Raw genomic sequence first — 20719 nt, forward strand, 5'->3', positions numbered from 1 at the left:
TGCATTTAACAGACACACATGGAAAATAAACCCATCTCACCATAGGAGCATGAAAAGAAGTACCTAGTGAACTATTGTACAAGGAGATACGACTACTTCAATACCACAGTGTACATGAGGCTCAGGCAAGTTGATTTATAATGCAGAATGTCCTCACTATTTCATTATTGCTACTGTCCATCAAGACAAGAGGCTACAGGGGTTTAACCACCAACAATACTTTATAATTCATGATTGTTCTACACAATTGATGAACTTTCCCTATACTGTTGGTTGCCCTTTTTAGTATTCAGTGAATGTTATGTGAGTTATATAAAACACTTTTCCCTTGTTGTTAACAGTAACTGATATAAATTACAACAAACACTGGAATGTAGCTATTGCTCACTTTTTTAGTTTTGATATATGCTTATCATCGAGTTCTCAAAATTATAGCAATAACATGCATGCATACATGCCAGAGTCATTGAAAAGTTGAAATATCTAACCACAAAAAAGCATGTGATTTGTTGCGCATTTGAAATGCACAGTCCTATACGGAGTAGTAACTTTTCCTCGGGGCGGAAGTTGTACCGTTTGCTGACGCTAGGAGCTGTCCATGGTGCTGAAGCGTCAGCACCGTATTAGCTGTCTTGACGGTGCTGACAGCACAGAGAGCCAGGAATCCGTTTACTGAGCGTTACAATTAAACGGGCTCTGCGTTTCAGTTGATTGTTGTCAGATCTACTTATTGCTCGACTTGCTAAATAAGTGCAAAAGCAGCACGGCTTTTCTCTGTGTTTCACAGACCTCACGGACATTTTATTTATCCGTTTGCTTATTTTGCTCTGGAAAGTATTTAATACAAGGACGTATTCTGTGAGCAGAGAGCGACTTCGACTTCAGTAGACATGTGTATAAGAAGAGACGACCAATTACACGTCATCTTTACGGTGTTGGTTCTCGCTGCTGCGGTGACAAGCATACATGGGCAAGGTAAGAAATAGATTCAGTCCTACGTGGAGTTCTGGGGAAAAGTACTATGTTTTAATGTCAGTCTGCTACGATAGTAGACTATTTGCGAGATCAGCCCCTACTGCTCTGCGTACGGTATCAACTGTTCCTGGCACCAGATCTACAAGTGTGTTTGTGCTCTTAGTATAGATCTATGTTTATATGCATAAGTCCATTAAGGACAAGGATCTGTATTCTGTCCCTGATATCCCCGCATGCATCCCAGTCTGCCTACAATAAAGTAAAATCCCCCAAAAGCCCTTAGTACTTGGAAGCAGAAAGAAAACGTCACAGGGACTTAAGTTACTTACTTAATTCCTTTAAAACATGATGTAATATTCAAAAATGTTTCACTGGGTGTGTTTGCATCATTATATACATTTAATCAAGCTAGAGCTCTACTTAGTCATACTAAACTCATGGAACAAAAGTTAAGCATGCCCTTAGTTAATAAATAAATATATACTATAAATATATGGAATACAAATGTAAATATTGCACCAAACATAACATACACTCTCAATTAACATAGTTACTGATCATATTGCTTAATTCATTCAAATGGGTAAGGGGTTTGTAAAAAAAAAAACATTTTAGGAGTCTACTTTGTACTCTCTATCAGTTTTTGACAACCGGATTCAAAGGACAACTGTAATGGAATATAATAATTATGGCATATAATACTGCCTTTCTGGTTAAGAAACATCAATGAAAAGTCCTATTCAATAATATAGCATACAATTAGGAGTAGCCTAGAACAACATTTTACGCAACACCGGGGTGAGCAGACCTTTACTGTTTGTGTGAGATGGTCCATGTGGCAGACGGTGAATAAGAGTCTAATCCTCAGGAAGATGAAGATTACTGACCGAGCTGTTTGACACAGTTGAGTGCTACAGCGGGAAGCGCCTCTACCCATTGCACAGTGCAACTGTCTTTAAAACAAATATATATATATGTATTTTTTTTTTATAGGTGCAATGGTCTCACTTATTTATGTTCTGTCTACACAATTTTATAAAGCCATGTCACTCGAACTTTGTAGTCTGTAAACAATATCCCAATCTTTCTTCAATTATGTGACTTTTAAATGTCCTAAACCAGTTTAGGCTAGTCTACTATTTTCTCTCCACAATAGTCATCCCCATGATTATGAGAAGCCACATTATTTTTTCCTTTTGCCTCTGAGCAAGTGAATATTTAACCTGTTTGCTTTCACCTGCAGATCTATGAGTTTAGTTTTTCAGTCGTCGTTTATTTTTCATAGAAACTGGATCGATATTGGACACTGCCATGAACTTCATCTGAGCCAGTCTATGCATCATGAGACATGCAATTTATTCTGTATCCATAATGCCATGTAAATAACTCATGCCATGCACTGTTCTGGCTCTCCACACAGAGATCCCATCAAATACTTTATGAATAAGACCCTATGAATTGCAAATTCCCCTTTGTGTGAAACCATTAGCTATTTGTCTAAGGAGCTTAGAGGATTGCGTATAGAGTACGAACTGTGAGAGTGTATAAACAGGCCGACAGGCTGCGTCAACAGCTTTCCCACTCTTCTCTCTATTGCAGTCATCCGGTACAGTAGACCAATATGTTCAAGGGGTATTTCAATGTCATACACTGATTTCTCATCGGCATAATGTGTTGTGTACGTTCCCTTTATTCACAGATGATGACATACCAATAAATACTTATATAACTAGATTTAATTTTTAAAAAGTCTTCACTCCTGGTGTCAAATTATGACAACTGACTTTACAAGCTATTGATTTGGTTGACCGATTCAGCTGACCAATTATTACATTACCAAAATAACAGTTAAAGACATGATATGAAGTCACAGTAGCTGTCAGCTGACACCAGGCATAACTGTTTATGTCATATGTTGAGTCATTATTATGACTGCATTATTTAGGCCTAACGACGGAGCATCAAGTAAACAACAACTTCTCAGTGTCGTGACAGCCCATAGTGCTTAGTATGAGATCAAATAATTGCTGACTGCTTTAAAGAATTACAACAGCCTCCCCGTAAACACACCAGCTGACCAGCATCCCTCGCTCACCGCTGAACACTCCTGGAAGAAGGAACAAAATGCACACATTATTTTTTTTGAGCAAAGTACCTTTGATAGTTTCCATTAGTGCATTCAAGGCTGAAGATATTTAATGATAACAATCAGCGGTGTAAATGGGCCCTTGTGGTGTTTTTTTCTGTGTAAACTTGAGCAATGTTTTTAATGCATGAGACTTTCACGGAGCAGAAAACCAAGCCTTGCTTCACTTTCCTTTGTATGGCTGATGTCAGCCTGGATTCAAAGCTTTGGCTAGAGACAAATTGCTTAACACCTTGAAATACAATGGAATGGTATTCATCTTGACAGGGTAATTACTGCTCAGTGATCACCATCTATCTTAAGCTATTTTAAGGTCTGACCTTTCACCTTTCTCCTTTGTCTTTAAAGAGCGGCTATCATGCATGCTATTCATGCTCTCTACAATACGTACGCACGCACGCACACATGCACGCATACACGCACGCATACACACACACACACACACACACACACACACACACACACACACACACACACACACACACACACACACACACACACACACACACACACACACACACACACACACACACACACAAACGATTTCCCTTTCTTTGTTTGGATATCTTGGTTTGTGTGTGGTAGTTTGTGTTTCCAACATTTTCACAGTAATTCGGAGCCCATTATCTCTGTACAGTGTCCCACATTATCTGAATGTGCTAACATGTGCGGGGTGGGATCTAGGAGATTGAGTTTGGGGATGTTTTATGTATCCTGCAGCTCATTAAATGAATTACGAGCCCCTCCTGGTTGATGGAGCTCTCCTTGACACGCCACTGTTGGTTTGATTATTGTACCAAAGATGAAAGTCTATGATTAGAATAATGAGCCATTCAACAGAGCCTTGTTGTGGAAGAATGGAGGATTATTACCCATGGTTTGTGCTAGATGGGGGTTCAGGGGCTGGAATATGTCTGGAAACAGGTACTCATTACTCTAAGGATTGCAAATAAATTTAAATTGCACAACAGAGGTTTTCACTAAAAGTCCATATTTTATTTTTGCTCTTGGGGACACAGTTATCCTCCCCAAGTTTTGTGGGAGCTTGATATTGAGACAGGGTGTGGGGTAGCTAGTTCCACTTTCAGATAGATGTACTGTAGACAACATAGAAAATAAAATATTGACAGATTCTCAGTAGAATTACAAGCTTATGTAAATTGATGTACTCTTAATCGATAGCATGCAGTCATTCAGTCTATAGCCTAAAAAAAATTCATAAAGCCACCATCAACTTAGAGATTAATGAGTGACACCCCCACCTCATTTTTGAGCGAGGAGAGAAAGCCTGTCATTCATGGTGATCTGGAGTAATTGTTTCCTCACAGCGTTTTTAGGAAGGTGGTGGGAGGGGGTGGCACACAGGCAGGCAGCAGACGTCCCATTCAATTATACTGCACGTTCTTGAATTCTGATCATCCTGTAATTTCAGAGGAGGGGATAGAAAATGTTCAACACCTGTTTTCTGGATTACTGGTGATTAACTTCATCAAGGGCCATTCAGCATCTGCACGCTGTCATAATTAGTTTCGCTTTCCTTCAGCTTGTCAATTGTAAATGAGAGTCATTATGCCAGAATGACCCCTTTTCCGGGCTTGGCGCCTGACAGTGCCGTTCTCTGCCTCTCTGCCTCTCTGCCTCTCTCAGCCTCCCAGGTGCAGCATACAGCCTGGCTTTATGCTGCCATTTGTCAGGCTTTCTGCTCTTACAGTATGTCACGTGCATTGTAATGTCCGTCATCATCTTTTTAAATGTGGTTTAAAAGGTTTATATTTTTGTGGAAACTATTCTGTAAATATCTCTTTTAAAATAATCTACATTTTATTTTACTCTGCAATGATTCTCTCTATTTGACATTTTGTTGCTGTATGTACTCAATGTAGAATTAATTCCGTTGTTCTGGTATAAATAAGGGGTTGCTTTAGTCGTCACAACCTTAGCCGAGAGAAAACAGCCTTTCATGGCTGTTTACCATTGCTTCACTCTAAGTGGCCCTGGGTATGGCTCTTTGGTGATAGATAAGGATTTGATGAGCAGGTTCTTCAGGAGGACTTATCATCCGTTTTCAGATCGTGATGGTTCCTCTCGTCACTCTCCTGGTAATCTCCAGTGGGGTGAAGCACATTTAGAGGGTTCACACCGACCGCAGCCCATTTCACCCGGGCCATGCGTGCAGCGACGGAAATAAGAAATCTCTTCAGAGGCGGATCCCATCACTCACAGCCAATCCTTTTATGATATATCACTCTCAACAGAGAGGGTCGAGGCAAGAAGCGGTTGAGAGAGGGTCAGGGATTGAAAAAACGTGACTCGCCAACATCAGTGGCAATGTAGATTAAGTGGATTCTCCCTCCATCTCTGCCTCTCGTGTCCACCTCCATTTGACCTCTGACCTCCATCTCTCAGCTGAATAGAGTGCTGCCTGCTGCTACCTCGTCAAGGCAGAGCAGAGTGGGCTGAGCTTTTAGCTGCCGTCCCTTGGGCCTTTTGCCTTATCAATCCTACAAACCTTGTCCCACAAAAAAAAACAGTCAGTGTGGTGAGCCCCTCCCCCAGTCCCCCACCCCAGTGTTCACGCTCTGCCAGGCTGCGTACACACCTCTCTAATCAGGAGTGGCGTGTGCTTGGGCTGCAGAGGAGCTGGCTCTCTGAAACAATTAAGCCCAGGGATAGCTCCAGCTCTCTTCCCCCTGTTCTGAATGCCAGATCCCATCTAGAAAGCACTTCATCTGGGCCGGCACAGAGGCCCTAGCTCGACTGGGTAGCACTGTGTGGAAGGCAACAGGTAATAGCTTGTGTAATGTGTTTGGAGGAGTAGTTTTAGTATTCACAGCCAACGTTGACCTCAGCCAGGCAGGGCCACCCCCACAGTAATTTCCTCTGAAAAGATGTAATTGAATTCATCAGGAAGGGTAAACATATTGTAAGTAGCAGAGTGAGATAATGATGTTGTGGATAGATCATGGAATGGGATAGCAGCTTCACAAGTAATTGAAAATGGGCAAAGCCAAACACAATGGTATTGGTAGTGTGTCTGACTTACGCACTTTTCTTTTTCAGACAAGCTAGCTAAATACTACCACACTTTGTGGTGTCCTACATTGACTCAGATGGCAGATTTCTTTTTTTTACCACACCAGCCATGGGAGCTGACTACGAAATTCAGCTTGACTACTAAAAAAGCTCACTCCAATCACTCCCCCTCACAAAACTAATTACATTTTAGGAGAACCTTTTTGTGATTTGTTTAAAGGAGGCAGTTTAAAGGACACACACATAAGCAAACACACACAACCGAACCTGCACACCCTTGCACAGGTACGCATTCAGACAACGATTGCAATCGGATAAAGCAGAATATTAGATTTTGGTTATCTGTTTTCTGTAGATATTGCTGTTCAAGTACAAAACAATTCAGGCTGTTATCTCAAACTGATTGACCATTGCAGAAGAGCTTTCTTCCCTGAAAAGCAGGCAGTCCAGTGGATGCCTATCCATCCAATCCTAATCTTAGGAAAATAAAACATATTAGTTTATTTCCAACTTCATACTACTTCTTGCTACATATCTATATATTGATTGTGTTGTTGTCCCCTGTGTAGGTTTGCTTGGCTTTTCTGTTATAGAAGAGTGCCACTCGGTTCCTGCCATTTACCTCCTATCATTCTCCCTACCTACCATTCTCCCTACTATGATGTGGTTGTGAGCATCTCATCCCTGTGTTGAGAGGTATTTAACCATGATCCCAGAGGATCCTGCCGCATGTATAATTGAGAGGTTTTCACATCTGCTGCCATGTCAGAAATATTGAACATTGTCGCTCAGGGGAACCACGGGGCAGCCTGTTCTGTTCTGTTCTGTCACTGCAGACTGTGCAGTGAGTGGCCTGTAATTAGGACGCTCTTCTTTCGATTAGTTAGCAGAGGAGCCGGATCTCTGTTAGGCCCTCACATTGATTGGTCTATTGGGCTTTTTTCAGGTTAAATCCGTCCTGTGGTAACCTAACGTAGCAGGCGTGAAAGAAATGCCTGAAATTACATGCTCCATATTCTGGTCATGACGAGAAAGGAAAAAAACTGTCGGGGGAGGTTCTCTTCTGCGCTGTCGTGTAAATGTGGAGGAGGAGTTAAGATGGAGTATCACAATTCCGGATGGAAACAACTTCAGAGAGCCAGCTAGCAAACGTGCCATAGCTAGCTGCTATACAATATGTATCACTGGGACTGTATGTAAACAGCGAGGCGCACGTCCAGAAGCAGAAGACGTGTCACAGGCTGTCTACCTTTTCCCCTGAAAAGTGGATGTTGCCTACTCAGCTGAAGGTGGTCATGTGGTGCCAGACGAGCCCAAGGCTTTCTGCATTTATTAGGCTATAATGACAAAGCCCAGCTGAGGTCTCCTGTGTCCCTCGTTGTTGTTGATCAAATAAAAACGTAAAGAGATGTATTGTCTGCATTCAGTCATTATATCATCGCTTTCATTCATTTAGGAATGTTTTCATCACTGAGTTGACCTATTGTTTTACCTTTCTTTTGGTTGACTGATTCAATATATTATGTAATATGGCTGCATTGGCTAAAAGTCAATTTTGTTGTACTTGTAAATAACAAACTAATAAACAAACCAATCAATTTTCCTTGGACTACCCACATCATTCACACTGAAACAAAACCACACACTCCCAGGACAGCCACAGCCTATATTTCTGTAGAGCAGCCACTGCAGTTGAGAGGATTGTATGTGTGTGGTGAGATGAAAGCCTGGTGTATATAGCCATTCTGCCCAGCCAGCGCCAGCAGCCCTGACGAACAGCGAGACAGGCAGACAGTGCTAAATGTCAGTGTGCTGAAGCTCCCTCTCCCTGCTCATTGCCAATGCATTGGAAAACAGAGAAAAAGCTGCCTTGGAGGCTGGTGTGATTATAGCGTATGTGAAATAGTACTCTTCTCTCCAGCCATGTTTAAAATGTATTATCTATCTGCTGTTCCTTGTGGAGCACTTGTATGTGAATGTGATCAGCCTACTTCACTTCAGGGACCTGGCTTTGAGTGGATGGCTCTCCAAGTAAATGTATGTGTGTTTTTATTTTCTCAAGCTAGATGATTCACAGGTAGAAAACAGAGGGAAGGGAGAACGACATGGAGACAGTGGTTTGTTTTATGATTTTTTATTTTCTTCTTTTGGTGTTCAATGATACATGTATGTGAGTGTGTTATTTTCCCAATCCCGCCCAACACCCACATAACATAGAGAAGTTAGGCTATCTGGTAGGTGTGTGTAAATCAGACCACTACAGACAACCACACAGGCTACACCTCTACATGTATATTGTAATTGTAAATCTCTGTACAGTTCATAGATCATTGGATTTAATGTGCTTGTTGGAGCCATAATTATTAGCTGTAGACCTTGTCAATAATTCACTCAATACAATTTAGTCTGCAGTTTATTTTCTAACGTATTACTGCAGTGTGATTTCCTAAAGTCGAGACAGGAACGTCACTCTATCGAACAAGCCTGACCGTGATGGTAAATCCTGTACTCTTGCATATTTATTTTTTCATTTGTCATGTTTTATTCACTGTTCAGAAAATATTGCAATATACAAAGCAACATATGGATGGATAAAGTGTGTGTAGGTCCGTGTGTGTCTATGCACAGGTGTGTATGTAGACTATTATGCATGCATGCGTGTATGAATGCTTGAGTTTTCAGCTAAATTGAATTCCTTGTATTTTTAATTTTTTTATTTAGCCTTTATTTAACTAGGCAAGTCAGCTAAGAACAAATTCTTATTTACAATGACGACCTACCCCGGCCAAGCCCGGACAACGCTGAGCCAATTGTGCGCCGCCCTATGGGACTCCCAATCACGGCCGGATGTGATGCAGCCTGGAATTCAACGTAAGATCATCAACAATTGCCACCATGTCATTGGATTTAGGTTAAACGTTGGGTGAAAAAAGACAAAATGTCCTTACAATAATGACTTTTTACAAATCCAATCAGTTTTCCACGTTGGTTCAACATTATCATGTTTTTTGTTGTTGTTGAAATGATGTGGAAACAACGTTGCTTCTGCCAGTTTTTGCCCAGGGTGCAGTGTGCGTGTGTGCACTCAGGGTCTTTCTGTCTGACTCTCCGTGCATCTAGCCCTCGGCAGCGTGTTATCAGCCCTATGTCGGCAGCGTGTTATCAGCCCTATGTCGGCAGCTTGTTATCAGCCCTATGTCAGCAGCGTGTTATCAGCCCTATGTCGGCAGCGTGTTATCAGCCCTATGTCGGCAGCGTGTTATCAGCCCTATGTCGGCAGCGTGTTATCAGCCCTATGTCGGCAGCGTGTTACCAGCCCTATGTCGGCAGCGTGTTATCAGCCCTATGTCGGCAGCGTGTTATCAGCCCTATGTCGGCAGCGTGTTATCAGCCCTATGTCGGCAGCGTGTTATCAGCCCTATGTCGGCAGCGAGTTACCAGCCCTATGTCGGCAGCGTGTTACCAGCCTTATGTCGGCAGCGTGTTATCAGCCCTATGTCGGCAGCGTGTTATCAGCCCTATGTCGGCAGCGTGTTATCAGCCCTATGTCGGCAGCGTGTTATCAGCCCTATGTCGGCAGCGTGTTATCAGCCCTATGTCGGCAGCGTGTTACCAGCCCTATGTCGGCAGCGTGTTATCAGCCCTATGTCGGCAGCGTGTTATCAGCCCTATGTCGGCAGCGTGTTATCAGCCCTATGTCGGCAGCGAGTTACCAGCCCTATGTCGGCAGCGTGTTATCAGCCCTATGTCGGCAGCGTGTTATCAGCCCTATGTCGGCAGCGTGTTATCAGCCCTATGTCAGCAGCGTGTTATCAGCCCTATGCCGACAGTGTGTTATCAGCCCTATGCCGGCAGCGTGTTATCAGCCCTATGTCGTCAGCGTGTTATCAGCCCTATGTCGGCAGCGTGTTATCGGAGACATCCAATCTTGTCACATCAAGCGAGGCCCCTGTCCCCTGCCACAATGGAACAGACTGACGTCTCCTGGCCGACGAGACATAGTGCTGTTCTGAGCTGTCATTTGAATGGCAGATGACAGCCCGTCAGTCAGTCACAGGAGAGATGCGTCGAGAATAGGGATGGCCAATCATCACATAGATGGCCTCACACCATCGCCTCTGGAGACACACTACGCCTCAGCAAGGGCAGGCTCAGATTCACACTCACAGCAGACACAGATTCTATTATAGTTTCTAATCTGGAGAGAAACACACATGCGCAATATTTCGTTGATGAAGCATTTTGCATGTTATTTATTTATTTGAACTTTTCCAAGATCAGATACACACACTGTTATTTTACTTGGCGATGACATATTCAGCTCTTTCTTGTCTTGTTGTGAAAGAGACAAAACAAGTATCAGTGAGTTTGTTATTTTCAATCAACTCCTCCCTGAATTGTGTGCAGGTTAAAGGGTTCAGTGCCCAATCAGAGGGAGGATGGTAATCAGAGGAGCGTTAGACCCTGTCCTGCTCAGTGAGATGTGGGGTCTGGATGGTTGAGCTCACTGGAACATTATCCAGATGTACCATGGTAGCATCTAGCTAACCCTGTCTCATAGTCTGCTCCATTAGACTACAGGCCTGTTATTGTAGCACACAGTAGTCAGAATGGCAGAGGCAAACAGACAACACCCTGAAGACTGCAATCTACTGGTCCAACCCAACATTGCAAAGTTTGTTAGATCAATTTTAGTCTGGTGTTTGGGAGTCGGAGTTACTCAAAGGATATTGTCTCAGATGTTCTCGACTCTATGAGGAAACACAACAATGGGCAATTGTTGTGTCAGTTTACGTATCACAATAAAAGTTATATTATAGTAGTGTGAGGGAAACCCATGTTGCAACACAGAGCTGTTCTCTCTCCAATATCATTTTAAGAGGACATTGAGATGGGAAATGAGGATAGTGGGGACTGGGGTGTATTGAGAGTTACCGAGCGAGTGTGTCTATCAGGCAAGTGTGGGGGAGTCTCTGCACATGAGCCTTTGCTGTGTGTTCATTCCAGGATTAAATATGGATTATGAAGGCAAACAGAGAAAGAGAACTATGACAGTAGGGGATGATCCTGGCCAGGGCTGGAGAGTGGGCTGCCCACAGTTCACACACAACACACACTGTCTGTATGCGGGGCTGGGGTAAAAATGCTTATTCTCTTGTCTATCTGTTAGAGAAAATAATATAGTTTGTTTTTAAGCTTTGCTGTTACAATTGGGAGTCAGGTAAACACCAAAAACTGCCTACCATTGAGACATGCATCAATTCAAACCCTAATATTCTCACATTGTGAGTCATCTTCTGAGAATGGTGGGGAAAGTAGGGAGGAACATAAGAGAAATCATTTTAATGGACTACGCGAGGCCCCAAAAGGCATGTAATGTCATCCCAAAAAGACAGTATGTACTATAATTGCTCTGGGTTGTTCTAACAAGCTCTTAGCCAAAGAAGAAACTTGCAAAAATATGCCTCTCTAGCAGATGGTGCCATTGTTGCCCTCTTGTTGCTTTTCACCAATAACATCAGTAGCATCATAGACGTAACTCCTGTGCCTGGTAGCAGGCACTTCTTTGAAATGACTGCTATAATGGGGAGCCCAGATGTTTATCGCAGACTGGCTGAGGAGCGGGACGTGGGAACGAATACTGTGCCAAAGATCATCTGAAGGCTTGATGTCCTTGATGTCGCTATCAACTCATCTCACATGCTTTTCCTGAATTTGCACAATTTGCTGCATTTCCCTGTAAAACGTCCCTCTCCTCTTCTCTGTCCTTTTAGCAGAACAAAAGGCTGCTATCACAGTTGTCTGTCAGTGTGTGGTGTGTGGAGAGGCCCAGAGATGGTCCAGGTACAGAGACTCAGATAAACAAGGCATGTCTCTTATCATTCCTCCCAAAAGACAGGGCCGGCAAAGGGCGGATTCTGTCCATCGATATGTGTTTTGTAATATTTTTTCTGTTGCTATTTATTTACCACAGTAGCACCAGATGTATCATAGCACACCATACACACACACCACATAGAAGCAGCAGATTTCACACCAACGTAAGTATAATAACATCTGTAATAAGATTACAGTAGTGGAGGCATGTGTTGCATTTTCATGGCAGGAATCGCACGATGGTTCATCTGAGGTGGAAGTTTGTAAACAATTTGACAGAGAAAGATAGTGAAAGGGATGAAGAGAGAGAGGGAAGCAAGAGATAAAGAGCGAGAGAGAGAGAGAGAGAGAGAGAGAGAGAGAGAGAGAGAGAGAGAGAGAGAGAGAGAGAGAGAGAGAGAGAGAGAGAGAGAGAGAGAGAGAGAGAGAGAGAGAGAGAGAGAGAGAGAGAGAGAGAGAGAGAGAGAGAGAGAGAGAGAGAGAGAGAGAGAGAGAGAGAACGTGGTACATACCCTTTGGGTAGGATGCCGACTCATTCTCTCTTGGGGAGGTGGAGGTTGTGAACGTGCTGTCTGAGATGGCACCCCCATAGGCATGCCTGTCATACAGTTGACTGCCCGTGCTCTGAGTCAGCACAGAGTCTGGCGACCCCTTTGACCTCTCTAATGTGGGGATGACTTGTTTCCTTTTTGTTTACTGCTATTAGCAAAACACAACTCCTTTATAGTCGCCTTCATTTTGAGAGTAAGTAGCAACCCTAGAGGGTTTTGAGACACTCGAAGATCTTACCAAGACGTGCCTGCCTGCCTGCCTACCTCACAGCTCCAATGCAATTACCTTCCGTTAATAAAGCTTCCCAGTCCTGAGGCTGGGTCGCCCTCCCCTGCTCCCCCCGTCCGTCCTCGCCCCCTAGACACTCACTGTGTAATCAAACTGACGAAGACCTCTGCTCGTGAGGCGCCAGGCTGTTTACCTTTGCTGCTGTGTGGATTGACGGCTGGGCCGTCTGACCTGAGGCATGGCTTGATGTGAAAAGCTCCTCGGTTTCTGCGGGATGGAGGGAAAGGCAGGCAGAGGCAGCCCTCCTCTGAGGGGGTAGGCTAACTGAGTTTGACAGAGCTGTTTCTGCTGAGAGGCTGCAGGGATGCTGCTTCCTGGGCCAACTCCAGGACCCTCAGCTTTGTGTCTGGATGTGGAGTTGAGGAAGTGGTAAATGGTAATGCAGAGGGAGGAGGCCCAGTAACCCCTCTGTGGACTGTCAGCGTGCAGAGGGCAGCAGCACATCACTCACTCCTCTCTGTGAATCTGCAGCCTTTCTGAATGTTCCCCTCTATTTATATTACACTAAAATGTTCTTGGTTCCCAAGAGCTTAAGTAAAGCTTTCATTTAGAAATCCTGGGCTTAAAAACAAAGGTGTCATTGTAAAGCTGATGATTCATGTTTTCTTTTAAATCCACAATGTGGATCCCGCCGCAGCCTCATAGAGGATCTAGACACGTTATCTAACCTCTCTGGAGTGTACTATATTATGTGTTGGCTCACAATTTTTTAAAAACTTTTACACTATCGTGTAGTATACCAATAAAATGGTCTGATGGTGATGTGGATATACTCAGTATACATATCCCAAAAGAAAGAATTAATCTCACTCTATTTAATAGAAAGTTAACAAAAATAGATAAGATCTTGCTGCCATGGAAAGGTAAATACCTGTCTATTTGTGGAAAAATCACCCTGATTAACTCTTTGGTCATATCCCACTTTACATATTTTTATATGGTATTGCCTACACCTAGCGCACAGTATTTTAAATTATAAAAAAAAAAAAAAATTTTTTTTTTACTTGGAACGGCAAGTTAGACAAAATTAAATGGGCTAATTTATATAATGAATATGAATTTGGAGGAAAGAAATGATTAAATATTAAAGCATTACACCTTGCAAAAAAGGCTTCAGTCATAAAAAAGTTATACTTAAATCCAAATGGGTTCTCTAGCAAATTAGTAAGAATGTCTCATCCTATGTTCAAGAATGGCCTTTTCCCTTTATTCAGATCATCTCCCAAATATTGCTATTTTTAAAACAAGCCGTTGGTTGCAATTTCAATTTTATCCAGCAGAAAGGACAGCACAAATTACACAACAAATATTGTGTTAAAACTCAAATATACTACAAAAAAAGGTAGAATCTTCATGAATTATATCATAGGACTGGTGAATTTATGTCATACATGCAGCTAACTAAAACATATGTAAATGTGTGCTTTACCCAAAATTACAACCAACTAATTACAGCATTACCGCAAAAATGGACGAGGAAGAGGAAGTAGAAAAAAGTAAAGAAATGGTCTGTCGGCATTAAAGACCTTAATTGGTTAAAGAAAGTATGCCAGTTTCATTTAAGGACCAAAAAATGGACAGGCGTGCCACATAGATCAATTTAAATTATTGTACAGAATTCTTGCAAACAACATAATGTTATTTATATGGCGGATACAACCTTCCCAGCTCTGCAGGTTTTGCTGCGAAGAGGCAGAATCATTAGATAATTTGTTTTGGTACTGTCCATACTGTATGTAACTTGTTTTTGGTCACAGATCCAGGAATGGCTGAAGAATTGCAATATTTACCTGGAGCTAACCCTGGAGATAGCTCTACTGGGCGATCTGAAAAGTCATAGTCAATTGATCAATAAAATAATAATATTTTTTGCAAAAAGTTTTATTTTCAATTTACAATCTGTAGAATCAATGAGAATAGAAAGGTTCAGAACTTTTCTGAAACATCACAAGACAAACATATGGCAAATATAAATCAAATATGGATGGCGTTAAGAGATAGATGGGAGGGGTTGAATGGAGCTGAAGGGTGGGACTAATAACAACAAACAATAACAAGATAACTAATGTAAACATACTGTGTCCGTAAAACGTTTATGGGTTAAGAACTGTTGTGAAAGAGCACAGTTTGAAAGATATGGCAAATATAAATCAAACCAGATGGACATCAGATATAGATGGGAGAGGTTGAGGGTCGAGGAAGGACATCAGATATAGATGGGAGAGGTTGAGGGTCGAGGAAGGACATCAGAAATAGATGGGAGAGGTTGAGGGTCGAGGAAGGACATCAGAAATAGATGGGAGAGGTTGAGGGTCGAGGAAGGACATCAGAAATAGATGGGAGAGGTTGAGGGTCGAGGAAGGACATCAGAAATATATGGGAGAGGTTGAGGGTCGAGGAAGGACATCAGAAATAGATGGGAGAGGTTGAGGGTCGAGGAAGGACATCAGAAATAGATGGGAGAGGTTGAGGGTCGAGGAAGGACATCAGATATAGATGGGAGAGGTTGAGGGTCGAGGAAGGACATCACATATAGATGGGAGAGGTTGAGGGTAGAGGAAGGACATCAGATATAGATGGGAGAGGTTGAGGGTCGAGGAAGGACATCAGATATAGATGGGAGAGGTTGAGGGTCGAGGAAGGACATCAGATATAGATGGGAGAGGTTGAGGGTCGAGGAAGGACATCAGATATAGATGGGGGAGGTTGAGGGTCGAGGAAGGACAGGAGTAGAAATAAACAAAATATACACTTGAAGTCGGAAGTTTACATACACCTTAGCCAAATACATTTAAACTCCGTTTTTCACAATTCCTGATCTTTAATCCTAGTAAAAAGTCCCTGTCTTAGGTCAGATAGGATCACCACTTTATTCTAATGTGAAATGTCAGAATAATAGTAGAGAGAATTATTTATTTAAGCTTTTATTTCTTTCCTCACATTCCCAGTGGGTCAGAAGTTTACATACACTCAATTAGTATTTGGTAGCATTGCCTTTAAATTGTTTAACTTGGGTCAAACGTTTCGGGTAGCCTTCCACAAGCTTCCCACAATAAGTTGGGTGAATTTTGGCCCATTCCTCCTGACAGAGCTGGTGTAACTGAGTCAGGTTTGTAGGCATCCTTGCTCGCACACGCTTTTTCAGTTCTGCCCACAAATGTTCTATAGGATTGAGGTCAGGGCTCTGTGATGGCCACTCCAATACCTTGACTTTGTTGTCCTTAAGCCATTTTGCCACAACTTTGGAAGTGTGCTTGGGGTCATTGTCCATTTGGAAGACCCATTTGCGACCAAGCTTTAACTTCCTGACTGATGTCTTGAGATGTTGCTTCAATATATCTACATAATTTTCCTCCCTCATGAAGCCATCGATTTTGTGAAGTGCACCAGTCCCTCCTGCAGCAAAGCACCCCCACAACATGATGCTGCCACCCCCGTGCCTCACGGTTGGGATGGTATTCTTCATTTTGCAAGCATTCCCCTTTTTCCTCCAAACATAACGATGATCATTATGCCAAACAGTTCTATTTTTGTTTCATCAGACCAGATAATTTCTCCAAAAAGTACGATATTTGTCCCCATGTGCAGTTGCAAACCATAGTCTGTTTTTATAGTGGTTTTGGAGCAGTGGCTTCTTCCTTGCTGAGCAGCCTTTCAGGTTATGTCGATATAGAACTAATTTTGCTGTGGATATAGATACTTTTGTACCCGTTTCCTCCAGCATCTTCACCAGGTCCTTTGCTGTTGTTCTGGGATTTATTTGCACTTTTCACACCAAAGTAAGTTCATCTCTAGGAGACAGAACGCATCTCCTTCCTGAGCGGTATGACGGCTGCGTGGTCCCATGGTATTTATACTTGCATACTATTGTTCGTACAGATGAACGTGGTACCTTCAGGTGTTTGGAAATTGCTCCCAAGGATGAACCGGACATGTGAAGGTCGGCAATTCTTTCTTTCTTTTTTTTCCTTCTTTTTTTCTTTTCTTTAGATTTTTCCATGATGTCAAGCAAAGAGGCACTGAGTTTGAACGTAGGCCTTGAAACACAGCCACAGGTACACCTCCAATTGACTCAAATGAGGTCAATTAGCCTATCAGAAGCTTCTGATGCCATGACATAATTTTCTGGAATTTTCCAAGCTGTTTAAATGCAGTCAACTTAGTGTATTTAAACTTCTGACCCACTGGAATTGTGATACAGTGAATTATAAGTGAAATAATCTGTCTGTAAACAATTGTTGGAAGGATTGCTTGTGTCATGCACCGAGTAGATGCCTTAACCGACTTGCCAAAACAATAGTTTGATAACAAGATATTTGTGGAGTGGTTGAAAAACGAGTTTCAATGATTCCAACGTAAGTGTACGTAAACTTCTGACTTCAACTGTAACTATTGCAAAATAGACTGTGTCCATAAAATATAAATAGTATGTATAAGCTGGTCGTAGAGGCCTAAGCGTTGTTGTTCACTCGTTTGCTTCAATTGAGGGAGGGGTGGCAGTGTTAGAAAGTAATAAAGGAAAATATATTGAAGAAAATATGTGTATATGCAGTACCAGTCAAAGGTTTGGACACACCTACTCATTAAAGGTTTTTCTTTATTTTTACTACTTTCTACATTGTAGAATAATAGTGAAGATATCAACACTATGAAATAACACTTATGGAATCATGTAGTAACCCAAGAAGTGTTATACAAATCATAATATATTTTATATTTGAGATTCTTCAAATAGCCACCCGTTGCCTTGGTGACAGCTTTGCACACTCTTGGCAATCTGTCAACCAGCTTTTCCAACAGTCTTGAAGGATTTCCCACATATGCTGAGCACTTGTTGGCTGCTTTTCCTTCACTCTGCGGTCCAACTCATCCAAAACTATCTCAGTTTAGTTGAGGTTGGGTGATTGTGCAGGCCAGGTCATCTGATGCAGCACTCCATCACTCTCCTTCTTGGTCAAATAGCCCTTACACAGCCTGGAGGTGGCATATCGCTGCAGAATGCTGTGGTAGCCATGCTGTTTAAATGTGCCTTAAATTCTAAATAAATCACAGAGAATGTCACCAGTGACGCACCCCCAAACCTTCACACTTCCTCCTACGTTTTTCACGGTGGGAACATGCAGAGATCATCCGTTCACCTACTCTGCATCTCACAAAGACATGGCGGTTGGAACAAAAAATCTCAAATTTGACCAAAGGACAGATTTCCACAGATCTAATGTCCATTGCTCGTGTTTCTTGGTCCACGTCTCTTCTTCTTATTGGTGTCCTTTAGTAGTGGTTTCTTTGCAGCAATTCGACCATGAAGGCCTGATTCACACAGTCTCCTCTGAACAGTTGATTTTGAAATATGCCTGTTACTTGAACTCTGTGAAGCATTTATTTGGGCTGCAGAGGTAATTCCGGGTCTTCCTTTCCTGTGGCGGTCCTCATGAGAGCCAGTTTCATCAAAGCACTTGATGGTTTTTGCGACTGCAGTTTAGGAAACGTTCATAGTTCTTGAAATGTTCCGTATTGACTGACCTTCATGTCTTAAAGTAATGATGGACTGTTGTTTCTCTTTGCTTATTTGAGCTTTTCTTGCAATGATATGGACTAGGTCTTTTACCAATTAGGGCTATCTTCTGTATACAACCCTACCTTGTCACAACACAACTGATTAGCTCAAATGCATTAAGAAGGAAAGAAATTCCACAAATTAACTTTTATGAAGGCTTACTATATGATTCCATATGTGTTATTTCATAGTTTTGATGTCTTCACTATTAATCTACAATGTAGAAAATAGTAAACATAATGAAAAACCCGTGAATGAGCAGGTGTGTCCACACTTTTGACTGGTACTGTATGTACTGTATGTGAATAGGTTTGTATCTATATATATCTATATATATATATATATATATATATGTATGTGTGTGTATGTATTAATATAATATTTGCAAAAAATATATGGGGGATTGGAAGTGATTTTCAATAGGTCAATTTATCCATTCCATAACAAACAAGTCCATTAAACATACAGCCAGACACACATTCTAGTGATTACCCTGTTTTGCTTTCTGTAGTGATGAGAGAGGTATATACAAATGCTAACGAAGCTTGCAGTATTAGTTGGCACGAGGCCATCCCTCCCTGACTTAACCATCTGTACCTGGGTATGGTCTTTCTCATCACTTCATAGACCTCTAGCCATAAGATTAAGGCTACAAAGTAATGCTTTAGCCATCACCATTTCATTTTCCAATGTCTGGGCTATAGGAATCACCATTCAGCTGTTCAATGTTTTGTTCTTTGCGTTTGTCTGTTCTCCGTCACAGAGTTGGATATGGATAATGCTTCCTGTGTTTTGGGACAGGGGATTGGGCAGGTGACGAGGCACACCAGACTTTTTAGGATCAACCAGCTTGTGACTTTTACAGACTCCCAACTGCCAAGGAGAGTGGATTAGCCGCCCGCTGTTATTTTGGGCTCAATTTATCCCCCTTTAGAGAATGGTCGAGTCGTCTTTCCGGCCTCTTGTTCTTGTCAGGCGCTCTCCCTCTCTTTGTTCATATCCATTTGTGTTGTCCCGCTGTACTATACAAAAGAAACAAGGGTAGACAGGGCTGAAATTACTGCAAAAAGCCAATATTTTGCTACTTGCCAAAATGTGTAAGTCACCAGCTACTTAAAGTGCTTCGTTTTCTGTTTCAATTTCAATACTTTATAAGTGATTTGTTTGACAATCAGATGAAACCATCATGACAGGTTGTGTTCATACCACATTAAAAGGTCATACATTTGTACAGTTAAATTACATGTCTTTCCTATAAAACTCACACTAGAACTGCTAAAGCAGTCATTTGGACTGTTCATTCATTTAAAAAAATATTACTCTGCCATTTTTAAAGTCATGCCCCCCTCTGTCCTTGACTTTTTCTGAATCAGTCTATAAAACACACCGTCTTTGTTATAATCTTAATATCACAAACAGAACTGGTGTTATAACCAGTTTTAAGAGGACATCATTTTTTTAATGGTTTTCCTCCATTGCCCCTGCTTCTCACGAACGTAGTTCTCCCGATAGTTGAAGGTGCCATGCCAAGTTGATAATTACCCCAATAATTGCCTCAAAATTTCACCTAAAAAATACCTAAACTAATTTCACACATACAGCACCAGTCAAACGTTTGGACACACCTATTCATTCAAGGGTTTTTCTTTATTTTTACTATTTTCTACATTGTATAATAATAGTGAAGACATCTACACTATGAAATAACACATATGGAATCATGTAGTAACCCAAAAAGTGTTGAACAAATCAAAATATATATTATATTTGAGATTCTTCAAATTGCCACCGTTGTGGATTTTATACAACTTTTGACCAGTAGTGTATATTTAAATTACAAAATGTGTATAATTTCAGCAAGAAGTTCTGCTTCTGATCTCCATGACCTTAGCTTTCCCTCTAGTGTGAAAACAATATCAGTTTACGGAGTGTGTGAGAGATGAATGTAGTGAGTGAATGGCTATGTGAGACCCAGATTAAATTGAAGAATAGATGAGTAAGCGTCACCTCTTCCTGGAACCCCTGCCTGTTTGTCTGTCTGTCTGTCTGTCTGTTTGTACCAGACAGACAGGAGGACTAATCCCTCCAAACAACCTCCCATGGAGCAGCAGCTTGTGTAACATTCACAATGAGATGGTAATCCTCCCAAATAAGAAATTCAGAAGGTCTGGCACTGTAAATATACAGTATGGCATCCCAGACAGGTAGATTATGCTAATGATGTTCTCCATGTTATTGTTTCATGTCAAAGCTAGATTAATGTTTAATAGCTGAAAAAGGGGTGAAATTAA

The 20719-nt window shown here is 41.8% G+C and overlaps 1 protein-coding gene across 7 annotated transcripts in view; it reads left to right on the forward strand.

Annotated features, from left to right (window-relative positions):
* Positions 1 to 578: 578 nt before the first annotated feature.
* The window catches only part of LOC110533874 (seizure protein 6 homolog), a 206915-nt gene continuing 186774 nt past the window's right edge, over positions 579 to 20719 (forward strand). For 6 of the 7 annotated variants that reach the window (XM_090186632.1, XM_090186630.1, XM_021618441.3 and 3 more), the window contains exon 1: positions 595 to 975. In XM_090186632.1, the coding sequence (XP_090042758.1) occupies positions 891 to 975 (85 nt within the window). In that variant the 5' untranslated portion in view covers positions 595 to 890. Of the gene's footprint in view, positions 976 to 20719 lie in introns of all 7 variants that reach the window. The other variant, XM_021618444.3, reaches the window with a different exon arrangement.

The sequence above is a fragment of the Oncorhynchus mykiss genome, chromosome 10, assembly GCF_057628025.1.
Source record: "Oncorhynchus mykiss isolate SJ-2025 chromosome 10, ASM5762802v1, whole genome shotgun sequence".
In the NCBI taxonomy this organism is placed as follows: domain Eukaryota; kingdom Metazoa; phylum Chordata; class Actinopteri; order Salmoniformes; family Salmonidae; genus Oncorhynchus; species Oncorhynchus mykiss.